The sequence below is a fragment of the Phoenix dactylifera genome, chromosome 14 (assembly GCF_009389715.1).
Source record: "Phoenix dactylifera cultivar Barhee BC4 chromosome 14, palm_55x_up_171113_PBpolish2nd_filt_p, whole genome shotgun sequence".
In the NCBI taxonomy this organism is placed as follows: Eukaryota; Viridiplantae; Streptophyta; class Magnoliopsida; order Arecales; family Arecaceae; genus Phoenix; species Phoenix dactylifera.
This window is the reverse complement of record NC_052405.1, coordinates 18,641,515-18,666,594: the sequence shown is the minus strand read 5'-3', so window position 1 is coordinate 18,666,594 and position 25,080 is coordinate 18,641,515. Positions and strand designations below refer to the sequence as shown.

Genomic DNA, 25,080 nt, shown 5'->3' with positions numbered 1-25,080 from the left:
TCTGACTGATCAGCTGAGAGAATGCGTAGAATATTGCACTCAGCCCATTACCCTGCATCGACCCTAGCCTCACTGGCTAAGAAACTAGCCGGTCGTGGAGGCAATCCTCGTTCATCAAGCTCCAGCTCCTATTACTGGCCCACAAGCCATTCGATCATAGGATCATCCTCATCATCAAAGAAAGCACTATGGACGGAATCTGTATATTTGAGCTCTACTTCCTTCTGATGCACTTCAGCCTCAATCCCAAATTGTAGAGAATATATACAAGGTCGTGGAGGCACTTCTGTGTCGAACGGTTTCTTTGCTTGCTGTGGATGAGGGCGAAGGTGGACTAATTGCGCTTACAGCCACTCGAGGAGACCGTCTAGGAGAGAATGCAGATAGCTAGCCGCTTAAGATTTCTCACGGACAGCCCAAAATGAATCCACCATTTAGCTGCAAAATATTGAAGAAAATTACATATAAGATAATACCATATTAGTAACCATCTAATGCTAGGTAAATGTTCTCCTAATGTGTAACATATACGGATTCATACTTTTCTTACTTACGCTAGCTGCCGATACACTAAAGCTGTTGCTTTCCTCTCTAAATATTTTAGTTTGTGAAAAGAACCACCTTGTATTATGTTAATAATAGAAGATATCAGTTAACTTACATATATTACTTAAATTAACTTACCTCTTCCAGACATAAGGTCGCAACTTCTGGATCTAGGTCCATCTTGAAAATCACATTACAGAGAGCGGCCAGAAGTTTGTCATCCATATCGATTCCAAATACAATGTACTGGAACAGAGAGTTCGGATAGTATGTTGTACATAGAGTTGGTTATTGTCTTAGTAAAATTAAACAAGTATAGGAGCAGTCTAATTTTTAATATTCATGCTTACTAGATACAAATCCCTACCCATCTGGTAGTCCCACCACCGCTCAATAATGTCGATGTACTCCTAGACATGCGTCGGATCTGCCTCAATGATCTAGGTCTTTGCCCTCTTCATTATGTGATACAGGAAGCCCATTTAAGATACCTCTTGTTGTCTACGGCCCGAAGCACTTCATACAATGGTCTGATAGTCTTCACTATCGCAGTGCCCCGCTACTAAAATATCTGCCTCGTCACCAAGTCCTCGACACTGCTCCCTTCAATGTCGGCCCTCACATATCTACTTTTCTGCCACTCAAGACTGACAAACATCTGACGTAGAGTTGCTTTTCTCTCAGAAAGACTATCAAGTACAACATAGTTGATAGCAAACCGTATAACTCCTGATCTCAAGACCTCTCACCCTACATACCTCCTCATCAATGAAAAGACCCACATACGGTTATAAATATACCCGTTGATGGTTTGGGTTGCCTTCAGTGTTTGCCGCACCCTACAAATTTTTGTAATGTTCATCAACATGAGGTCGATACAATGTGTAGCTAATAGGATCCAAAAAATGTGGCTGCCGCTCCATCAAGATCTCTCCGGCAGCCTTATATTGGGGTCCATTATCAGTGATGACCCGCACGACATTCTCCGCTCTTACCTGATCAATCACCTCCTCCATCATTTTAAGAAAGTACATGGCGTCTGTCACAACCCCCATTATGCGGGCAGCCGCGACGGTCCTAGGGTGCGGGTAGGCATAAAGCCACCAACCACCACGTAGAACCTTAAACCTTCGAAACATTTTGGCATGATATATGCACAAAATAAGCACTTTTGATCTACGTTAACCTGTCAGGATATATCAAAACATATAACCACTCTACCTGTCAGAGCAGCAATTACATAACCTGTCACATAATAAACCTGGACAATATATAGCAATACATTATCACAGGCACACAACTGATCTGTATAAAACCTGGTTCCCAATCCATCCATGGCTAACCCATATCCACAACAGGATCTATGTCTATAACTGTACACTATATACAACTGAAAGGTTTATAATACACCAAAAATATATAAACCTCTATTCTACATTATACTATGGAGCAGCCAGCTAGCAGGCAACCTCTAGTCCTGCACCTCTCTATACGGCACCTGCCCTGCAACAAGGATATCAACTGGGGAGTGAGTATATGAATACTCAGTGAGTGGAGTAGAGAGTACTATGCACATAAGACAAGATATAATCATGGCTCGAGGTGAAATCTCAAGAACATATGAGCATTCATCAAAAACAGAATACACATAACTCAACAAAAGAAATATGAAGTAAATCATCACAGTATCACCACAATCACAATCAACTCATCTGGAGCATATATAGAATAATCAAATAAACATGAATAATACATCATGAATATGCTCAACAGATCATAGCACTGAAATGTGTAAATCAGGGTGTCAATATGCGAAGTCATCACTAGACAGCTGTCGGGAGGTGAATCTTACGCCCTAGGCGAACCACAACAACTCCCTACTATCACATGCATATGCAGAATAAGACACCACACTGATCATGTAAATGCTGGCCAGTATCCAGAACAGAAATCCATAAAATCATTTTACATCTGAATGCTAAACGGCACCTCGCGGGGTCTTACTTTGCCCGGCGGCAAGCCATACTGAACCTCGCGGGATCTTACTATGCCCGGCGGCAAGCAGATATAAGTCGCAGGACCGGCCAATCCTACGCCTACGGCCGTGTCCCCCCTAGGAAGGGACTGGGTTGCGTCCACCTAGGGGACAACTATGTGCACATAGGCCGATGTCTAACCCCATCGACTATAGGTGTCCTGTAGATACTGCCAAGCCATGCATAAATGACATAATGCACCTTCCCAATACTCAACTATAAAGGAGTATAATCAAGACTACCACTCACTCGACTACAATCCAATCATAAACTAACATCAGGGTTGGGAGCGAGGAGTCAAGGGAGTGCAATGCAACTCAATATACCACTGAAAGGCTCTACAAGTCTTTGAAATAGAGGAAATGAAATCAATTTACAAAAGAAATCATTTCACAACTCGGAACCAATTTGACTACTCTTTTACTCCTTGTAATTCCTCTCAATATTTCCTCAAATGCATGTACAAAATAATCAAGCATGGAGAAACAAGATTATAAAAAAATCTACTACAATATGAATCAATATGCTCAAGTGGAATCAATTCACACTTGGCGACATTCATGAAAATGAATTAAGAATACTCATGGTGCAAGGTACATAACTCCCGCTCACCTGCCAATCCGGCACGGTCCTGATACACATTCAAAATCTACAGTAGCCAGTGGGGGACTTCTTCTTGTTTCCTAACTTCTTGCCCAACTGTGACAAGCATTAATTATACATTCAGTCTTGTATCAAGGACTTATAATCTGTGTATCAATCATAAGCATAGAAACTTTAATTGACTCAACTTCCCCTTCTCTAAATCTTTTCTTTTCTTTTTCTTTTTCTTTTTTTATTAATTAACTCACCATTTATGTGTATTAGGGACTCCCTTGCATGAGTACAAGGTCCCCCTTAGCCTAATCTAAGCTTAATATCCTATTATGGCATGAAATTCCTTATTTTCCCACCCGGATGAACAGTAACCCGGACCGACAGCCGGTTACTTCATCCCGGGTTTGATCTACTTTCCAAACTCCAAACTCTATGAAATTTATACCTAATATTCTACACTTATAGGGGTTTCCAAAATAGTGACTTGCATCACCATCGGAGGCCGATTGACCCCCGAAACAATTCGCTGAAATCAGGACTTCGACACAGGTTTTCCGCAGTCTCGGAAAACCTTGCCGAAATCCGATTCTCTCTCTTAACCACCTCTAAAACTCCTATCTAACCTCTTTACAGCCTCAATTCCATTAGGGGACTAGGTAGGGATGGGGTACTCACCACTTTTTTCTTTCGTCTTCCCTCCTTCTTCTTTTTCTTCTTCTTCCTTTATTTCCCCTTCTTTTTCTTCTTCTTCACCGCCTGAGACCTCCTCTTCTTTTCTCTGTGTCTCCCTCTCTGTTTAATCCCACCGCCACAGCACCCCAAACCCCCCATTTAAATCACATCAAGCACTATTCACCCTTTGTTTAAAATTACTAAATTCCCATTTTGCCCCTAACACTTCAACATATCTACTGTTATGCCATTAACTTTTGATTCCTTCCAATTTTACCCCTTATATCAATTTTAAGGACTATTCTATCCTTCTTTATATAGAAAAAAAAGAAAATTTTGAGGTTATTACATCCTCCCCCCTTATATAAAATTCGTCCTCGAATTTAAAAGAGTAAATTACCTGATTACTCAAAGAGGTGAGGGTACCTGTTCTTCATATTCTGCTCCGACTCCCAAGTGTACTCATCAACATTGTGCCGGTGCCATTGAACCTTCACCATACATATTTTTTTATTTCTCAGCTTCCTGATCTGAGTATCAAAAATAGCTACAGGAAGTTCTTCATAAGAAAGATCTCCCTCTACTGTAACTTCCTGCACTGGTAGCACATGGGATGGATCCAGCACATATTTCCAGAGCATAGATATATGGAATACTGGATGCACATGGCTGAGGTCTGGAGGCAGTGCTAATCTGTAAGATACATTGCTAACCTTGTCTAGTATCTCAAAGGGTCCAATGTATCGGGGACTAAGTTTGCCCCTCTTTCCAAACCTCATTACTCCTTTCATAGGAGAGATCTTTAAGAAAACATGATCCCCCGTGCCAAACTGCACATCTCTCCTTCTGACATTTGCGTAGCTCTTCTGCCTACTAAACACTGTCCTCAACCTTTCCTGTATCACTGACACCTTTTCTGATGTCTCTCTAATCAAATCTGGCCCTTCTAGGTGCTTCTCTCCAATCTCAGACCAGCACAAGGGAGATCTACATTTTCTCCCATAAAGCGCCTCATAAGGTGCCATACCAATAGTGGAGTGATAGCTATTATTATATGCAAACTCCACTAAAGGTAAGTACTTGTCCCAGCTACCTCTGAAATCCAGTACACACATTCTGAGCATATCCTCGAGGGTTTGAATGGTCCTCTCTGATTGCCCATCTGTCTGAGGGTGAAATGCTGTACTGAAATCAAGCTGAGTTCCTAATGCCTCATGGAGTTTCTGCCAAAACCTAGAGGTAAACTGTGAACCTCTATCTGATATAATAGAAACTGGTACCCCATGTAAAGACACTATCTTATCCACATATATCTCAGCATACTGAGCTACTGAATATGTGGTTTTCACCGGTAAGAAATGGGCTGATTTTGTCAATCTATCTACAATCACCCAGATGGAATCATATTCTTTCTGTGTTCTGGGCAGCCCAACCACAAAATCCATAGTTATCCTTTCCCATTTCCACTCGGGCAAAGGTAACTCTTGCAACAATCCTATTGGCTTCTGATGTTCAAATTTCACCTGTTGACAAGTCAAACAAGAAGCCACATACTTGGCCACATCTCTTTTTAATCCGTTCCACCAATACATGCTTTTGATATCATGATACATCTTGGTGGAACCAGGATGAATGCTATAGGGAGTGTTGTGTGCTTCATGCATAATCTTCTGTCTCAGATCTCCCACATTCGGCACATAGCCTACTGCCACACCTCAACATCCCATCTACAATCTGAAACCTTTTTGACTGTCCTGACTGCACTTCTCCTTTCAGTTTCACAAGGACTGGATCTAAATCCTGTGAAACCTTGATTTCATCTATCAACCTCGATTTCACCTGAAACTGTGCAATCAAAAGACGAACCTCTGATACCTCAAAAGATAGTCCTTGACCAAATAAATCTGCCAGATCTCTGACTCTCTCTCTCTCCTCTGGATGGAGATGTGAGATAAACTGCCCATTGACTTCCGGCTTAATGCATCTGCTACTACATTAGCCTTTCCCAGATGATACAGGATTTGGCAGTCATAATCCTTCAACAGCTCTATCCATCTCCTATGTCTGAGATTCAAATCTCTTTGCTGCTGAATGTACTGGAGGCTTTTGTGATCAGTATATATTTCACATTTCTCACCATATAAATAATGCCTCCATATCTTTAATGCAAATATGACAGCAGCCATTTCCAAGTCATGAGTGGGATAGTTTACCTCATGCTTTCTCAGCTGTCTGGATGCATATGCAATCACCTTGCCATTCTGCATTAACACACATCCCAATCCCACTCTGGAAGCATCACAGTAAACTACAAACCCGCCTGTATCCGTGGGTAGAGTCAAAACTGGAGCTGATGTGAGGCAATCCTTCAGCTTCTGGAAACTCTGTTCACAAGAATCTGTCCAAGTGAACTTAACCTGCTTCCGAGTCAGCTTTGTTAATAGGGTAGCTATTTTTGAAAAGTCCTTTACAAACTTTCTATAGTACCCAGCCAGACCCAGAAAACTCTTGATTTCTGTTACATTTGTAAGTCTCGGCCAATCCATAACAGCCTCAACCTTCTTGGGATCCACCCTAATTCCTTCCTTGCATATTATGTGTCCCAAGAATCCAACTTCCTGTAGCCAGAACTCACATTTAGTAAGTTTGGCATACAGTTCATGTTCTCTCAAGGTTTGTAGTGCAATCCTCAAATGCTCTTCAGGATCAGCCTGACTCTTAGAGTACACGAGGATGTCATCTATAAAGACTATCACAAACCTGTCAAAATAGGGTTTGAAAACCTTATTATTAAGATCCATGAATGCTGCTGGGGCATTTGTTAGCCCAAATGGAAGCACTAGAAACTCATAGTGCCCATACCTCGTTCAGAATGCAGTCTCCAATACATCTTCCCTCCCGATCCTTAGCTGATGATACCCAGACTCCAGATCAATCTTCGAGAAATACTCAGCCCCTTGCAATTGATCAAACAGGTCATCTATCCTGGGGAGTAGGTATCTGTTCTTGATGGTCACTTTATTCAGCTGTCTATAATCTATACACAATCTCAGTGACCCATCCTTCTTCTTTACAAACAGCACCGGGGCACCCCACAGTGATGTACTAGGCCTAACAAATCCCTTGTCTAACAAATCTTGCAACTGCACCTTCAATTCTCTCAACTCTGTGGGTTCCATACGATAGGGAGCAATTGAAAAAGGCTTTGTACCAGGGAGAAGTTCAATACTGAACTCAATTTCTCTATCAGGTGGCAATCCTGGTAATTCCCCTGAAAATACATCTGGATACTCCCTAACAACTGGAATCTGTTGCAGATCCACAGACTCTACCTAGGTGTCCATCACATAAGCTAGATAGCCTTGACACCCCTTTCTCAGTAGCCTCTTTGCTTTCACTGCAGATACTAAATTCACTGGGACCTCACTCCTATCCCCTTGATATGCAAATTCACCCCCATCTAAAGGTCTGAAGATAACACTCTTTTCTTGGCAGTTAATGGTGGCACGATTGTCTGATAACCAATCCATGCCCAATATGACATCAAAGTCTAACACTGCCAACTCAATCAAATCAATTGGGAGTGTTTTACCTTCTATCTCTACCACACAGGTAGGATACGCATACTTCACTTCTATACTATCCCCTACAGGTGTACTAATAGCTAAGGAAATATGCATTAATATCTTATCCTTAGCTAACTTCTTAGCAAAATAAGGAGATATAAAGGAATGGATAGCTCCAGAATCAAACAGTACTCTAGCTTTAATCTTATCAATGAGGAGCATACCTGTCACAGCTGCGTTCGACGCATGTACCTCCTATGGGTTTACTGTGAACACCCTTCCTTGCCCTCTGCCTACTGGAGCTGATGGCTGTGATGGTCCAGCACTGTTGTGATGTTTGTGCCTAACCTCTGCCTCTGCCTACAGACCCTCTGCTACTGGGTCTATCAATCTGCACAGAAGAGTAGGATGCCGAAGGTATAAACTGCTGGGTGGAACCCTGAGGGCATTCTCTGGCAAAATAACCCGGCTGTCCACATCTGTAGCACTCCCTGACCCATTCTGCATCTGGCAGGGTGCTTCTTTCCACATGTGTCACACACTAGCCATGACTGAAACCTTGGTTCAGTCCTGGTCATAGCAACTGGAGGACGAGGTGCTGATGGTAGAAAAGCATCCTGTGACTGACCTCTTCTCCTCTACTTCCTCTTACGTGGGGCAGGTGGAGCTGAGCGTACAGACTGCTCCGTCGGGCCCTCCGGGAGACCTGCTCCCTCTGATCTACCTCTGCTGCTTTGCCCTTTCCCCATACTCATTTTTCTCTGTTCTCTTTCAGCTCTTTCCTCTTTGTTTCTGGTCTCCCACTGTTTTGCTTTATCTACAAGCTTGGACAAAGTGGAGACCTCTACTGCCAACACCGCATTATAAAGCGGAAAAATCAGACCCCGTCTGAATCTTTCTATCCTGGCAGCTTCAGTGGGGATGATGTAAGGAGCATACCTCCCCAATCTAGTGAACTCACGAGCGTGCTCAGCTACGCTCATTCCGAGCATCTGCTTCAGCCTCTCAAACTGAAGAGCCCGATTCTGCCTCTCCGCCGGAGATAGGAACTCATCCATTACTGCTTGCCTGAACTCTTCCCAGGTTGGAGGCTTCCTACTGTACAATCTGTCCTCCATGTGCCTCTGGTACCAATCCCAGGCATCTTCTTTCATAGTGAGCCCTACAAACTCTATGGCCCTTGCATCAGAACAAGGCAATCTCCGAATCATCTTCTCCGTTTCCTCCAGGAATCTCTGAGGATCCTCACCTTCTTCCCCCTTAAACTCCGGGGTTCTGAGCCTCAGAAAGTCTTGTACAGAAATCCCCTCATCATCCAGAGCCCGCCTAGCCATACTTCTCGGCACAGGTGCAGAAGGTGGGATAGATGCCGCTGACGGGGCAGGAGGCTTTCCTCGAGCAATCTGCTCTCTTAAAGCCTGATTCTCCGCCAAAAGTTGTTCTACCAGTGGATCTCTACTTCCTACCTCCCCTTGATCATCAACTCTCCGCCTGTCTGCAGGAGGAGATTTTTCACTTTGGGGCTCGACATGTGCGGAACCCGCATCCAATGCTATATCTGGCTCCATCCTCCTTCCAGGACGAGCAGGTCCTCTCCTTGAAGGTATTCTTTATATGTCTCTAAAAGCGTCAAAAAGAGAGTGCAGTCGTTACACACTGAGCCATAATATATTTTACTGAATTGTAAATGACTCATAAAATAACATACAGAAAAATCCTATGCTCCATAGTATAATCCTATACTTAATCCCGACTCACCCTATTGCTCTGACAGGACTCTTCTTAACCTTTGCTCTGATACCACCTTCTGTCACGACCCCCATTCTGCGGGCAGCCGCGACGGTCCTAGGGTGCGGGTAGGCATAAGGCCACCAGCCACCACGTAGAACCCTACTAACCTAACACAAACATCCTTAAACCTCCGAAACATTTTGGCATGATATATGCACAAAATAAGCACTTTTGATCTACGTTAACCTGTCAGGATATATCAAAACATACAACCACTCTACCTGTCAGAGCAGCACTTTGGTCTCTTTATTTTATATTAGGATTTTACTCTCAATTTTGATGTAAGATCTTTGGAATATTGTTGGATTTTGTAAGACATTGAAGTTTGGATTTTAGTTATTTAAATTTTGGATTTACTTAATTGATTATTTATTCTGTTGTTTGCTTTATGATATCGTGATTGGACGTCTTGAATGCTTGTGGGAAAAGTTTCCTATGAGTATACGACAGTTGCTGCGATCCCAGGTCGCGATCTTGGTTTGGGGGCATAACATTGATATTTAAAGATTCTTATTTGAAAGGCAATAATTTCACTAGATGGATAACAGTAAATAAAATTAGCCATCAAGGATCAAAAAAAAGATAATTTCCCAAGGATATCCATAGTTACAAGTGGCACAATAAGCATAACGCAGTCTTGGCAATCGTGAGTTGGCTACCATGCAGATAACTTGTGTACTAAAGCTCCTTTTGGTTAGCGGCTCAGTCTGATGCTATTAGTTTCTCAATTGGAATTAGGCTACAATCCTAGGTAAGATTAGATGTTCTTTAGAACTTGGGCCTAAGGGCAAATGGATTTGGAGATGATGGACTAACCAATGTATTATGATAATACATGCACAAGAGTATGTCAGCTTGTCTGCGATGCTTTTAAAAATTACATACTTGCATATATTATTCGCATCTGTACAATATGAAAAGAATATGCATCTTGAAACAAGACAAACAAGCATATTAGAAAAAAAAGCACAGAGACATCCAAGACTAATTCACAATTTCCATCCAAATCTCAAATCAAAATGCCTTGGTTTATATGTGCTTTTTTAGAATTTACCAACCTATTGGATCATCTAAAATCAAACTAATATTGTAATGGTCCAAGTCTAGATTGTGTTGGATTGGAGTGTTCTGTTTCATTTTTCCTATCGAAATTTTTTATCTCATTACTATTTAATAAAACTCTTGCTGCTTAACCCATACACAGATGTTCATGCATCCATCCAAATCCATACATAGAGAATTACATGATTAAATCATGTCGTCAAGCCAAGCATCTTGATCATCCACATCAAAAAAGAAACATTCACCACACCCCACAGCCATTCTAAGCTCAACTAAGCTATTCTTCTTAATCATTCACACAAAAAAAAAACAATCACACTCCTCCGCTCAACCATTCTAAGCCCATAATCTTCTTTCCACTAAGAAACAGCTGCTACAAGGAATCTACAAAAGCCATCAATTGGACTTTGGTTTTTATCCCAAAGCCATCTATTTATCTAAGCTTGTGTTTGTCTCAAACTCTCAAGCACACTCAAAAGTTCTCCAACCCTCCCAATCTCAGGCTAGATCCAATCAGATCAAGTAATTCTTTATTTTGAGCGCTACTAACAATGGCAAAGGAGAGGCACTACTAAAAATACTCTTTTTGAAGCACGGTGCCATACTCTAATTAGGCAATAAACATGATTATGCATAACAACAAAAGATGATTCAAAAGTAACCATTTTATTACCGGCTTCCAAACATGACATGGAAACATTAGTTCCATGAGTGGTCATATTGGACCCTCAAGCTGCTTCTAAGCCCATGAAACCTCAAGCTGCTTCAAGGCCATCCAACAGATGATCCATAAAAAGGAGTGGAGAAAAGAGGGATAAAAACAAAGAAGCAAGGAGAGGCAAAAAAGATCTAAGTTGTTTAACTTAACTTGAGCTTGCCCACCGACTTCAAAATATGACTGAATTCAACCATCAGTGGCAACAACGCAATGACCAAAGTTGTGGTCCATTGCCACCAATGCCGTTGGATGGCGGTCGGCAATGGAGGAGCCAAGCAACACTAAGCCTAGAAAGAGAGGGTCTTTGTTTGAAGGAGCCAAAGGCAAAGCAGCCATGGATGGAACAGCAGCTATCGATGAAAGAGATATAATCATATAACACACGGCTAGGGTTTTTACTACATGGTGGGAGAAGTCAGAAACCACTTTTCACCATGGGGGAAGGCTTTTCACTTGATCCTAAGCAGTCCCAAGTGGTACCGCTCTTGAATCGGGTGAATAAAGTAGTTCAACCTCAATTCGAGCATGAGACATGGAAAATCAAGCAATTCACCCTCGAATTGAGTGGACCTGGACCTAGCTGCCCTCCGTTACATATGAGTCAAGTGGTTTAGTTTGGTCACTCTATTTTCAAGACCTTGGCATGACCTAATCCAAAAAAACCTCTGGATAGTGTCCATGAAAATCAACCATCTCAATTTTTGTGCACAATCCAGTTTTGCAACCCTACATGTCCATTCACATGAGTAGGTGTTTCAAGGAGTATAAGAATGTTAACGTGTGGAAGTTAAGGAATGAAAGAAGTTCAGTTTGTCTTTCAGGTAAAGATTTTGATTTTGAAGGAGCGATGATTCTAAGGTTTATGTCTCATCCAAGGAAGATCTATCAGAAGTCATGTCATGTTGACAAAAGGCCTTGTACAGTACCATCATATTCTCAGCAAAGGCCTCAAGTCTACTATTTGATTCAGCATCCAAGACCATGGTGAGAAAAAGAGAGGAGAAATTAAAGAACGAAAGGGAAAGGAGGTGAAAAGGAAGAGAAGTTTGGCTCCGATACCAAATTGATAATAAAATGGCATCCTAGTGCATGAGGCTCCCACCATTTTGAGGTTTGGGGAGGATCAGATCTATGCAGCCCTTCCCCCACATGGATAGAGGTTATTTTCATGTTTCGAACCCATGATTATAATGGATCAACCTTTTCATTGCGTCAAGGTTCCCCTCTTCTGATCCGAAACTGATGTAGAGGATGGCTTGCACTACTTCAGAGGACTTGATTAGAAGGTTCAATAAGATTCCAATTTAAGTTGGTTGCTTACTGACCAAGGTTTGAGGATGCAATAGCAAATAACTTTTTTAGTTTCCTAGCTAAAGGAAGAATCAAATAGGTTAAGATTTAAGGCTTTAAGGAGTTAATTGAACATTTTGTTATAACCTCAAAATCAGACAAAAAATAATGCATGGAAAACAGACAGCAATAAAATCAAATCTCAGCAATCAAACAATAGAGAAATCTGTTCTGGAATTTAAGAGGATTATATTGAGACATTAAATAAAACAGATCATAAAGCAAAGATTAAGTTTTTACTGACTGAAATATGATAGCACATTAAATAGTATCAGCAGCAAATGTTAAATAGAACTAAATCAATATAGATGGAGAACGGTACAAATGGAGAAAGAGAGCATAATTAACAGAGATACAAAACTAATATAGAAAAGAGAGGTGAGTGAAAGGGCAGCGGAACTAGGCTCCAGAGAAGAATTTCTTCTCTACGGGAAAAACAAAAAAAGATTCTCTATGCGTAATTATGGACATCCAAAAAGCAAGCGACATATAAGACCAATCTAATTGACCAACTAATTAGGTCTCGTAATCATACCTAACAGAAGCATCCCTGTTCATGCCACCATGACACATGAATAGCGGCCAGCCCAATGTTTGTTGTGCCAGTATCGAGCCCCGTACCGGTTGTCCAACGACACAGGTCGGTACGACCCCGCACCATGTCGTGTCGGCCCAATACCGAGAGAGGGAGAACGGGAGAGAAGAAAAGAGAGAGAGTGTGGGGGAGGGAGGGAGAGGAAGAGAAAGGCCAGTCAGGGCCGGCCGGGGAGCCTCCGCATGTTGGAGGCGGAGAGAGAACGAGGGAGGGAGGGAGAGGGAGAGGAACGAAGAGAGAGGCCAGTCGGGACCGGCCGACGGAGGCTGAGGAGCCTCCTCGCGGAGGAGGCGTAGGCTAGGAAGACGCGGAGGCGGGGCTCCACCTCCAGTTCCCTGTATCTTTTGAAACAGGAGCCCGAAGAGGGCCCCTTTTATTTTTTGCAAATTTTAAATTGAAGTCAGCAAACCCATTACCGACTTCACTTAAATAAAAATCTGTAAAAATAAAAGGGCCCCCCTCCGGACCCTTAATTCAAACGAAACGGAGAACCAAAGGCGGAGCCCCGCCTCCGCATCTCTCCGACCTCCGCCTCCTCCACACAGAGGCTCTCCGGCCTCTGCCGGCCGGCCTCTACCGGCTGGCCTCTTTCTTGCTTCCTCTCCCTCTCCCGTCCTCCCCCCTCTCTCTCTCTCTTCCTCCTTTTACTTTTCCTTTTTCTTCTCCCCCTCTGGGGACGGGTCTCGATTTCGATGACAGAACCGTCCTGGTCCACTGCCTGTATGGCTCGAGATATCCTGAACCAGGCGGTTCAGAATGGTTCCGCCGACCATGGGCCAGCCCCTTATTAACTTCCAAAGTAATATGAAAATACTATAAGAAATTAAAAGACTATCAATCAGTGATAAATCTGGGCCCAATAGGTGAAGTTCCAGTCATGCCTTGCTTCATAAATGTTCCTCCCTACAAGTTGGGGCCCTCGAAAACCTAAATTGCTGCTCCAATTCAAAAGTTAAGGCCTTCATTAACTTGTTAGTGATTTGATCACTTCCATGAATGATTTTTGTAGCCATTGCACCCTCTCTTGGGCTTTAGCAGCTATCTTCAATGATTGCTGCATCACATAAAACAGATTAAAATGCTTGCTTTTGGTCTTTGTATTTAAGTATTCCCCGCTTTGCTCACCATGTTGGCATAAAGGATGTGTTGGAAAAGTTGAAAGGCCCAAAAGAAATGCCTATCAAACTAAATGTTATTTTTCTTTGAATTAGTATCACATTTTCCTTCATCATTTTGATTAAAAAATGTTAAAAAATATAAAAAATAGTGATTATGACAGCTAACTGAAGTGGATCTACGAATTAGGTCTCTCAACCTAGATTTCTAATGAAATGTAATGAAAAAATTGTGAGAGGTATCCAAAGGTCTTCTATTATAGTGAAAAGGCCATCAATGCATTCTCGAGGTGGCTGGTGAGCTAAGAAACATTTTATATTGTTTATTATCTCATGACTCTTTCAGGTGATAGGCAAAATATGCAACTCAAAGTAACCTATTCAATAAAAGAATAGCATATCAAGATATCAAGATTTGGTTCTAAACATTGATAAAAGATGACTAATAATCATGTAATACAAAGAGACCACTTGATGTCTTAAATTTCTTGCAAACTTCAATGTGAAAACATATCAGATGGATCATCCTTACCTATGCTTATGTTCAAAAACAGAAATACCCAAAGTGAGCACTTTCGAGTAGACCCATGAAGCCGAGAAACATGAAAAGAATGTTGGTGGGGAGTCAAGAATTGAGGACCGAGTATCTTCCATTAAACTAGCTTGTATGTGGCTATCAGACACATCAATGCACCTTATCACCATATCCATATTGTTTGCATCTAGATATTCATCCATTACTTGTGCCACTTCAATGGCCTGCAGGCATCATAGCAACACAATTAGCATGATAGCAGGTGCAGGAAGAAAATGTTCCTTCACTAGGAAAAATCTACCACCTCTTCATATTCAAGAAGGTCATCTCGACCTGCAAAAACTTGGTGTGAAATATTGCAAGCATAATCTGGAAATTTGACCAGTCCAAGATCAACTAATAGAAAAGATGAAAGGTCCTGCTCCCCACTGAGGAAAAAGAGTCTCTGCATAAACACATCAAGACAATGACTTACAGGAGAAAAGTAAGGCATCACAATAAAACATAAAAAAAAGATAAAATAAATAGGACTAACTTGAAGAAGAAAGAAATCTGCAACGGTATAAGGATATTGAGATAAAGGGATCACGGTCACCACTAAATCACCTGAACACGCCACAGAAATATATCGGCAGCAGATGATATTCTCACACAGGTTCCTACCCGTTCAAAAACCACCTTTGGTAGCAGTGGGCTGCATGTCCCAACAGTTGATTAGCTAAGCATTCTGAAAGAATCTATAAGCAAAAAGTATTTTAAGTTACTTTTACCATATTTCATTTTCATATGCAGAATACAGAACATTGATAAGCTCCGGTCGTCGAGTGCAATTGATGGCTTTCTGAAGACACATAAGGAAAAAAAAGACAAAGAAAAGAAAGGTAAAGAACAAAAGTCTGTTAGTGGACTAGCCAGACGAGGCAAATTGCATATCTCAGAACAATTACATAAACAAAAACATGATATAAATATAAATACTTACAAAAAGCACTAAAGAATCGATTTTGTTTGCTAACCAAATTCTTGTTCACCAATTCTTTCTAGTGAAAGTCAAGATCAACTTATTCTAATGAAAGCCAAGATCAACTTATATAACTTTCCACCATTTTTTTTACATTTGTTCCTTTCCACCCCTCTCCCAACCCTTCAACCTGTATTCAAATATTCTAAACTCCCAAGGGTTTCAATCTCAGTATAAGACCTCGTCCGGATTGCTTCTAGGATAGTGAGGTACTAGGAAGGATGGTACAATCAAGACATATTGACATTGCCGATTGCATCCCCAATTTCAAGACACAACCAAGACAGTTGGGACATCCTAGTTCAAGAGAATTGGTGTCTTGCAGGTATCTCAGGTCCCAGTTTTTACATCAGAATGGTATAATATCGATGCTATCATCCCATTCCAACAGGACCTAAATTTTTGACAACCATATTCCAACAATCCAACTTATATCTAAAATTTTTAACAGTTTTCCCTCAATATATCCTTAAATTTATGTAAACATTTCAAATACCATGCATGTACCCTGTAACAGTCAATGACCGGCTATGCATCGTACCATAATTGTCATACACTCATACTAGCACTTGGGATCGCCTAATGCCCCAGTAATTCGCATGGACACCATTTTCTTTTACTTCTTTCTCTTGGTTGTTGTTTTTAATGGTCATTTAGACTTCAGAAGCTTTTTAAGGTTTGTTTATATATCATAATTTTGGATTATCGAAGGTTGTCAAGGTAAGGGTGGTTTTATGGTGTCAATATAGATACCAACACCTTGCTCTTTTTATTGTTTCCCATGCTAGAGGACGAAAGAGAGAAGGGAAGAAGAGAGGAAAAGGGGGAAATCGCCGGTAGATCTAGCTTACATTGCTCGAGTCCAGCCTCCTCCAAGCCAAGTACCAAGTTAGAAGATAGAAATTTCCTCTCCTACCTTATCTTTTTGCCTTTCTTTAGCCAAAAATCAAGAAGAAAAAATCTCAATATCAATACCATAAACCCATCGATTACCTCAAAAGCATCCAGTACTATTAAATTATGATAGAAACAAATCCTAAAAAGCTTCTAAACCACCATTGAAAGCAACAAAAAACAGAAAAGAAAAACAAAAAAATTGGCATCTTGGTGAATTACTTCTATGTCAAACTGCCCTACGTGCCAAACAACCATCCTGGTCACCGTCCTAGTTTGTACAAGCTGGTACCAACCGAGCTGACCCAGTTTTTCATGTAAGGAAGTCCCAAACCTGTCGCAAGACTCGGTATCTTACTGTCCAATCCTGGATGACCAAGATAGACAGAGAACTACCAAATCTTCATAGCTTGACTAGTGCCAACATGACATTTGTTTGATATGTTGATTTTCAAATATATCCACCTAGTTTTGCCATTGACCTTAACATGTCCATGCTCATGGTCCCTCCTCACATCTCATAGCTTGAAGCTAGTTGTATAGTTGCCTAATAATATTTCTGTCTTTTACTAGAACTAAAGCACTTGCATTAATACAAAAAAATAACTTAGTTGGCATATACCGTGTCAAGTTTCAGTTTGCTTAGTGCGCCCATAAACAAGCATATTTTGCTTAGATCAGCAATATAAGGGCATATCATAAAAACACGAAGAGCACAATTAACACAAAGATATACACAACATGCTGCACGTCACCATGTCAGGAGTTTGTTTGATATTTCTTTTTCCTAGATAACATAGTAATAGAATGTTAAAGTTAATTGTTAGTTATTATATTTTTTACAAAGTGGCTAGATCATAGTCTACCGAACTGGGCCAAACCACTCGATTCACCCTATACCGAACCGAACCGGCACTGAACCGGCATGGTTCTGTGCTTCTTTCGAAAAATAGCTTGAACCGCTCCGAACCGAGCGATTTGGAGCGTAACCAATACGAATTGCTCGGTTCGCACCAAAATGTCTAATGTTTTTTACCTAGAGAATTAATCAGCTTTTTGCAAGCGGAACAAGCAGGAGTTGTTTTGGACAATTCGGTTCGCTCCCCCCCCCCTTCCTCTTTTTTAATATCTCAAAAAGCTTGAAAAATGGTATGTTGAATAGGGGTGAACCGGGCAGTTCACCCCGTACCGAACCAGTACTGTACCGATCCGTTAGTCGACCGGCATGGATCCCGTACCAGTTTGGCTAACCTTGGGCTAGATTGTTATTCGTTCGATTTTGTTGAACACCCAACCCATGCTTCTAACGCATATTCTCATAAAAGACAATCATGTAACAGTATTCTATGAAAAAAATAAGATGAGAAAGTAAACTTTCTGAAACTCATCTAACTCCCCAATTCAATCTGCTATACCCAACTTTACCACCACGAATTCTTTACACACTGGTAGGCGAAACCGCATTAAAGATAATGGAGAGAGATAAAATGTTATAACCTTCATTTTTTTACAAAATTCTGTACAAAAACATGTGCAACAAAAATAAAAATTTGCAGAATATCTCGTGGCATGCAAATGATTCATATCCAGAAAATAGAAGGTGCTACAAGAACGGCAAAGGCAAAAAACGATGATGATGATAATAAAGGAAAGCCCTAGCATGACAATAAACTCATGTAATTGGGTGGAAAAAAAAAAGAGATGATGAAGTAAAGAGATGTCATTCGATGGTCACAAAGGAAGAAAGGTGTGCATCAAGGTTCACCGAGCAAGAACCAAGACCCATAACATTTGGCTGCTGGATCTAGGGGTGAACAGTTATTCTTTTTGTTGTTTGTGAACTGAAGTCAACAAATGGTTTGCCAACTTCACTATAGCAAATCAGTAAACCATTAGCCGACTATAGTTGATAAACGAAAAAATAATAAAGGATCGTGCATTTCGTTTCAAAACAAGGAGGTCTTGGAAGCCCTCTCTCCCTCTTTTCGAGCGACGAGAGAGTCTCTCTCTCAGCCTCCCTCTCCCTCCCTTCCTCCCTCTCCCTCCCACCGCTCCCTCTCTCTCTTGTCCTCTCTCTCCTTCTCCCTCTCCCCCTTATTGCTAGATTTCTCTAATTGAGAGGCAAAACTATATTGGTCCGCCCCCACTACTATTCAGTATGCCTCGAATGGAGCGATTCAAGACGGTACCACCTTCCTTGGTGCATAAATGGTATACTAAATTGTTAAGGCCTTGGATCCAAAATTGACGGGTTGGCGTGAGCTTATCCATGCGGTTATGCACTCTTCGAATAGGAATCCATTTTCTGACCTGGCTTTCGTGCTTTGGTGAGTCGTCCGATTAAAAATATTTAAAAAGTCAAATAAGAGGTGTTAAGCTTTTTATCATTCTGGCGTCGAGCTATTTTTCGCAGGACCTCCCCTACAGTATCGTCACCGCAGTAGAGTTTAACCACCAAGTTCGGGATGGATTGGTGTGGTTCCTCTACGCCTAGGACACCAGAATATCGAACCATGAATGAAGAAAGGCATGAGAGAAAAGCATATTGGCTAGTGATTGTGGGGCCCCAATTCTTGACTGGAAGGGACACCAAAGGCCTCTGCCCTTCTTGGAGTTACCATTTCCATCTAGCACTAATATGATTGATTGGTGTTAAAAAAACCTCTTGCGGGAAGGCTGGCTAGAGATTTCTCGTAAAAATACCAGCTCCTGTCAGTTCATAATGATAATAGTTAAATTTGGATTCCATGGATTATTCCCCTTAGTACTATGCACAGAAGGGAGGAGCCGTATGAGATGAAAATCTCACGTACGGTTCTGGAACGGAGATTCTTTGAATGTTCATGCAAAAGCAATGAAGCATTAAAAGTAGTCATGAGGCAAGCATATTTCCAAATGTTCTAGTTTATGATCTAGAATGGCAAAGAATGGAAAGATAGTTGAAGACATTGAACAAAATTAGCATTAAGTGGATGGATGGAAGGTCATTTTGGGGTATAATGTCATCGACATATGCTTTGGCAACATAAGGAGAAATTCTCTGAATCGGAAATAAGGCCTATAATATTCGCATACACGCATGTGTAAAGAAGAAATATTAAAAGATAATTGGTTCTTGTAATATTTGCATTAGTGGATTAGTTAAGCTCCATTTCTATATTTTATGCCTGATTTCATGATGTAACTAAAAGCAACTGCGCCCAAGCAGAAGGGAAAGTGATATGTAGATAGTATTGGTTTCCACCCTAACTTTGATAAGACAGGCAGAAATACAACCTATAGAACATACCATACATTCCTGTTCCTTTACTTTTTAGCTCCTCTTCTTCCATCATTCCATTATTCCTCTAATGTATCATTTGATTTTGCATTATTTCCTTGTCTTCCATTTCTTAACATATATGACAAAGGTTAAATTATTATTTAGAATATTCGAATTTATAGTTTTGGCATATTCATGCAAAAAAAGCCTAAAAAATTATCAATAATTTTAGAATAAATTACAAAAATCCTCTTGAGGTTATGTTTATTACACTTACACCCAATAGTTTGTAAAACCTTCACTTACACCCAGTTAAATTAATGGCGTTAGTGAATTCGTTTACCTTATGTGAAAAATCAAAATTGCCCCTGGGATATCATTGAAAAATAAGAATCCGTGTTATCAAAGGATTTTTAGCGATTATTTCTAGTATGGAATGAGTCAATCATCCACTTTAGTATCTTTTTGAACAAAAATGGTAATAATGTTCCTCCATTGATCAAGAATTTTGATTTTTGGAAAGTAAAAATGATGATCCACTTTGTTTCAATTTATTCAAATGAACGATTTGAACCTTTCCCTTAGGAATGTGATGATATCTTTTATTTGAGGCAGGAGTTCACTTATGGATATGGGTAGGGGAGGATAATCCGGCCTTTGATTGTGAGTAAATTACGAAAACCCCCTGAGATTAAGGGTAAATTATACTTACATCCAATAGTTTGAAAAACCTAAGCTTATCCTCCGGAAGTTTATTTTTATCCAACAAGTTAACCCATAACTTAACAAAATGTTAGCCAAACCATTAACTTAAATGGAACCTAAATGCCACATTAGAAAATTTGTAAAAAATGACCAAACTAAACTTAAGTGATATAAGTATAACATCCATCCAATGAGGAGAATAGCCATGAGATGCCTTGGGTCTGGAGCTTGATCTTGATGAATTATCAAAAAAGAGCCATGTGCCAAAAGAAAAGCATCTAGATCTCTTAGGCAAATGGATGCCTCCAAAATTTTCTGCTACAAAAAACTAGCACCAAGAGTTTTGTCACTTGAGCCAGCCTATCCATGGTCCAAGCCAAGCTATGGAACCGTAACTGATTTACCCTCCACAAAGAAGAGTTCTCATGCACTGATTTGGATCCTTTTGATAACAGGCTGCTAGAGCTATCAAAGTTTCATATGTAGATATAGAAATTCTCATCTATAGCGATAATGTTAAGGAATCATATCTATCATATTGGAAAAGTAGAACTCAGAATCAGCAAATAATACACCAGCATCCTTGATCTCTATGACGTGGCGGGTGGAGATGCGAGAACAAAACCTAATCAAGAAGGATCTTAAAACTCTGAATAGCTTGGCCCCCACCCCCTCCCATGTGCTACTACAGTAATTTCTTAGCGTATCATGGCACGCTCAAGAGCACTATGGCAACACTCGAAATTCCACTCAAATCGGCACAACTGATTCAGTTAGAATCATTCTGTTTGTTTGTTTTGATTCTCTGTCAGAAGTAGTTAATTGATCCTCATTTGATTCCTTTTTGATACGGCTACATGCCTATATATATATATATATATATATGAGTGTATATCCACTATAAAGAGAAAATTAAGAACTATTCATTTTCTTTTAACCCAGAGCTTTCATCTTCCTCTGGTTCATTGTCTTCTTCTTCTTCACTTTCTTACATAGTATCAGAGCCAAAAATGGCTGCAGGTTCCCATATTTCTTCTGCCTCAGCCACCTCACCAGTTTATATTTCTGCTCCTTCTGAAGATCCAAATAGCCTGTTCTTCCTTCATCATACTGATAATGCCTAGACTGTGATCGTCACCTCTTCATTAACTGGTTCAAACTACTTGTCATGGAGCCGATCCTTTTCCCTAGCCATTTCCATCAAGAACAAGCTCGGATTTCTTGATGGAAGCATCTCCACTCCAAAAATTACAAATCCTTTATATGTTCCTTGGCTACAATGCAACAATCTCATCTTGCCTGGATTCTAAATTCAGCTGAAAATGTGAGGATCCATCAACTGAAACAACAGCTCAGCTCAATAACTCAAGGAACTCTTTCTGTAAGTGAATACTTCACCCGATTAAATGCTATATGGGAAGAGATAAGAAATTATAGACCTCTGCCGTATTGTTCTTGTGGCCATTATATATGTGATGCCCTTAAAGGAGTAGGAGAAAATTTAGAACTTGATTACATTTTTCAATTTTTAATGGGACTTAATGATACTTTTGACACTATTAGGGGTCAAATTATACTCATGAGTCCCCTACCAAGTCTGGATAAAACCTTTTCCTTAGTATTACAAGAGGAAAGACAAAGACAGGCTCGTGCTCTGACCTTCCCTGCACCAGAATCTTCTGCACTTGCAGCAATTCTTAACAAATCGAAGAACAAGGACAAAGAAGATCTCACCTGCTATCACTGTGGAAAATCTAGGCACACACGAAAAAAGTGCCATAGGCTTATTGGGTTTCCTCCTAACTTCAAGTTTACTAAGCCTAAGTTTCCTTTTGCTAACATAAATCTGTGGCAACTTATTCAGCAAACCAGGTCATCTCTCCAACTCAGAAGAAAAGTCTTATGGAAGCACCTCAACTGTCTCTCACCCAGACTCAAATTCAGCAGCTTCTTGCACTCGTCAATTCTGGAGTACCACAGTTGAGGCTTTACTCCATCACAGCAGCAGCCTATCCTTCCTACACCAAAGCCGACCACTGAAACTGGTAGCAATTCAACCTCTGCTTCCTCAAATATGGCTGGTACAAGTCTCTGCCTATCTAGCATTATACATGTGCCAGACACTTCTTTATTTTCAGACAAGCATCATTCACATCTTACACTCCTTATGGATCATAGGCCACACAAAACTCATGAAGTACCTTCAATCATTGACACTGGTGCAAGTCATGGTATGCTGTACCGATCGGTACCGGTCGGTACCGGGCGTACCGTACCCGTACCGATGGATACCGGTATCGGTACGCCAATGTCGGTACGCCTGGCGTACCGCATACTGTACCGTACCGACACTCGGTATGCCTATACTAATGCGGCAACGGTACGGGGTTCGGTACCGGTACGGCGAACCTTGGGTGCAACATACCATATGGTCTGTTCCACAACATTCCTTACTTCTATAAATCATCAAGTAAAAGCATTTGTCCAACTACCTAATGGTTCTCAAGCCGATGTAACACACATAGGCACAGTCAAAATTTTAGAGTCTCTGACTCTTGAGCATGTTCTTTGCGTTCCTTCTTTCACTTTCAATCTGTTATCCGTTGGTAAGGTTACTCACCAATTTATCTCTCTGCCTTATCTTCTTGGATAATCTCTGTTGCATTCAGGTCCAATCTCCTTCAAAGACAATTAGTCTAGCTAGGATGCATGAGGGACTATATTACCTGACTCATACTCTTCCAGAACACAAGACCAGCAACCAACCTTTCAACTCCCAAGCATACACAACCAAAGCAACAGAATTTTTTTATCTATGGCACTGCAGATTGGGACACTTGTCTAATCAGAGACTAACTTTACTTCAATCTCATATTCCTCATATAAAGAGCAATAAACAAACTCATTGTACCACTTATCATTTGGCAAAACAGAAAAGACAGCCATTTCCTTTAAGCTCAATTTCCACTTCCTTTCCATTTGATCTCATTCAATATGACATATGAGGTCCCTATTCTCATCCTTCTACTCAAGGATTCCATTATTTTTTGACTATTGTGGATGATTATAGCCGTGTAACTTGGGTTTACCTAATGAAAGTGAAATCTGAAATAAGAACCATCTTACAAGCTTTCATTCATATGGTGCAAACCCAATTCAAAACTCATGTCAAGTAGATTCGGACAGATAATGAAATGGAATTTAAAATGCTAGATTTCTACACTACTATAGAAATCCTTCATCAAAAAACTTGTGTTTATACCCAACAGAATGGAGTAGTGATGCCGGACAGAGACAGGCGGAAGGCCGTGGCGCGGTGAAGTCCACTTTGGGATGACTGCGGAGTTGCTGCCAAATCGGAACGGAAGAAACACTGAAGCGGTGAAGAGTCCACTTGAATGACAGTTGCTTCTGCGAAACCTGGAGACAGAGGAACCGGGAGGGAGAAGAGGGGGAGAATACGAGAGGAGAGAGGCAGAGAAGAGGAGAAGAGGGAGAAGAGAGGAGGAAGAGAGAAACGGGAAGGGAGGAAGAGAGACCGGAAGAAGAGAGATGGGGAAGAAACTTTCAATACTTCATTAAAGCCCTAATCATGAAGATAGTCCCCTATATATAGGGCCCAAATAAACACAATTAACATAAAACCCCCTTACACAAAAATAACTCCTAATAAGCCCAAAAATAACACAAATAAGCCCTAGAATGCAAATAAGCCCAGAAAGAAAAATAAAATAAATATGCAAATAAGATGGTGGACTAGGCGGGTAAATAATCAGCTCCGATGTCCCCATCAACTCCTCCCAGATGGAAAAAACTCGACCCCGTCGAGTGCAGGTCTGGCCGGCTGTCGTACTACTCCAGAAGGTCAGGGTCAAGGCGCTGCAACTTGGCTCGCGAAATCCACGTCACATCCGATTCGGGTCGACCTTTCCACCGAACAAGGTAACGTTGGTAACTTCCCCTCCCGGTAGATATAACCTGCTCATCTAATATATGTTCTATGTGTTCTCTGCGTGCATGAAACTTTGGAGGTGGAGGCTCAATAGCAGGTGATGGGTTAAGGAGATCAACAAAGGCGGGTGCATCAACAAAAGGGTCAGAAGGAATAATTGTTGACTTTTTGTATGGGACTAAATCTTCAATATTAAATGTCGCACTAATCCCATAGTCTTCAGGAAGATCTACAACATAAGCATTCGAACTGATTTTCTTTAGGACTTTGAACAGTCCCGCACTACGAGATTGCAACTTTTTGAACGTTCCCGAAGAAAGTCGTTCAGGTCTAATTCTCACCATGACATAATCTCCTACATTCAACTCTTTATATCGTCTGTGCAAATCAGCAAGGAATTTATATTTTAAGTTATTAGAGTGAATACGTTTGCTGATTTTCTGATGCAATGAATGCAGGTGTGATGCAAATGAATGTGCAGACTCAGAGACTCTATGTTGATGAGACATGGGAATCAAGTCTATGGGCTGCCTAGGTTTATAACCGTTCACCACTTCGAAGAGACTCATGCCTAAGGATCTATTGACCGAACTATTATATGCAAACTCAGCTGTCGGTAACACTAAATCCCAGATCCTAACACGCTTACCTTCCAGACGTTTT

At 40.9% G+C, this 25,080-nt stretch overlaps 1 protein-coding gene across 3 annotated transcripts in view; it reads right to left on the bottom strand.

The window, feature by feature from the left end:
- The window catches only part of LOC103697507 (fanconi-associated nuclease 1 homolog), a 93,802-nt gene that overhangs the window by 12,352 nt on the left and 56,370 nt on the right, over positions 1-25,080 (bottom strand). For all 3 annotated transcript variants that reach the window (XM_039133865.1, XM_039133863.1, XM_039133864.1), the window contains exons 9-12: positions 15,354-15,424; positions 15,190-15,277; positions 14,888-15,028; positions 14,581-14,807 (exon numbers count right to left, since the gene is read on the bottom strand). In XM_039133865.1, coding sequence (XP_038989793.1) covers positions 14,581-14,807; positions 14,888-15,028; positions 15,190-15,277; positions 15,354-15,424 — 527 coding nt within the window. The remainder of the gene's footprint in view (positions 1-14,580; positions 14,808-14,887; positions 15,029-15,189; positions 15,278-15,353; positions 15,425-25,080) is intronic.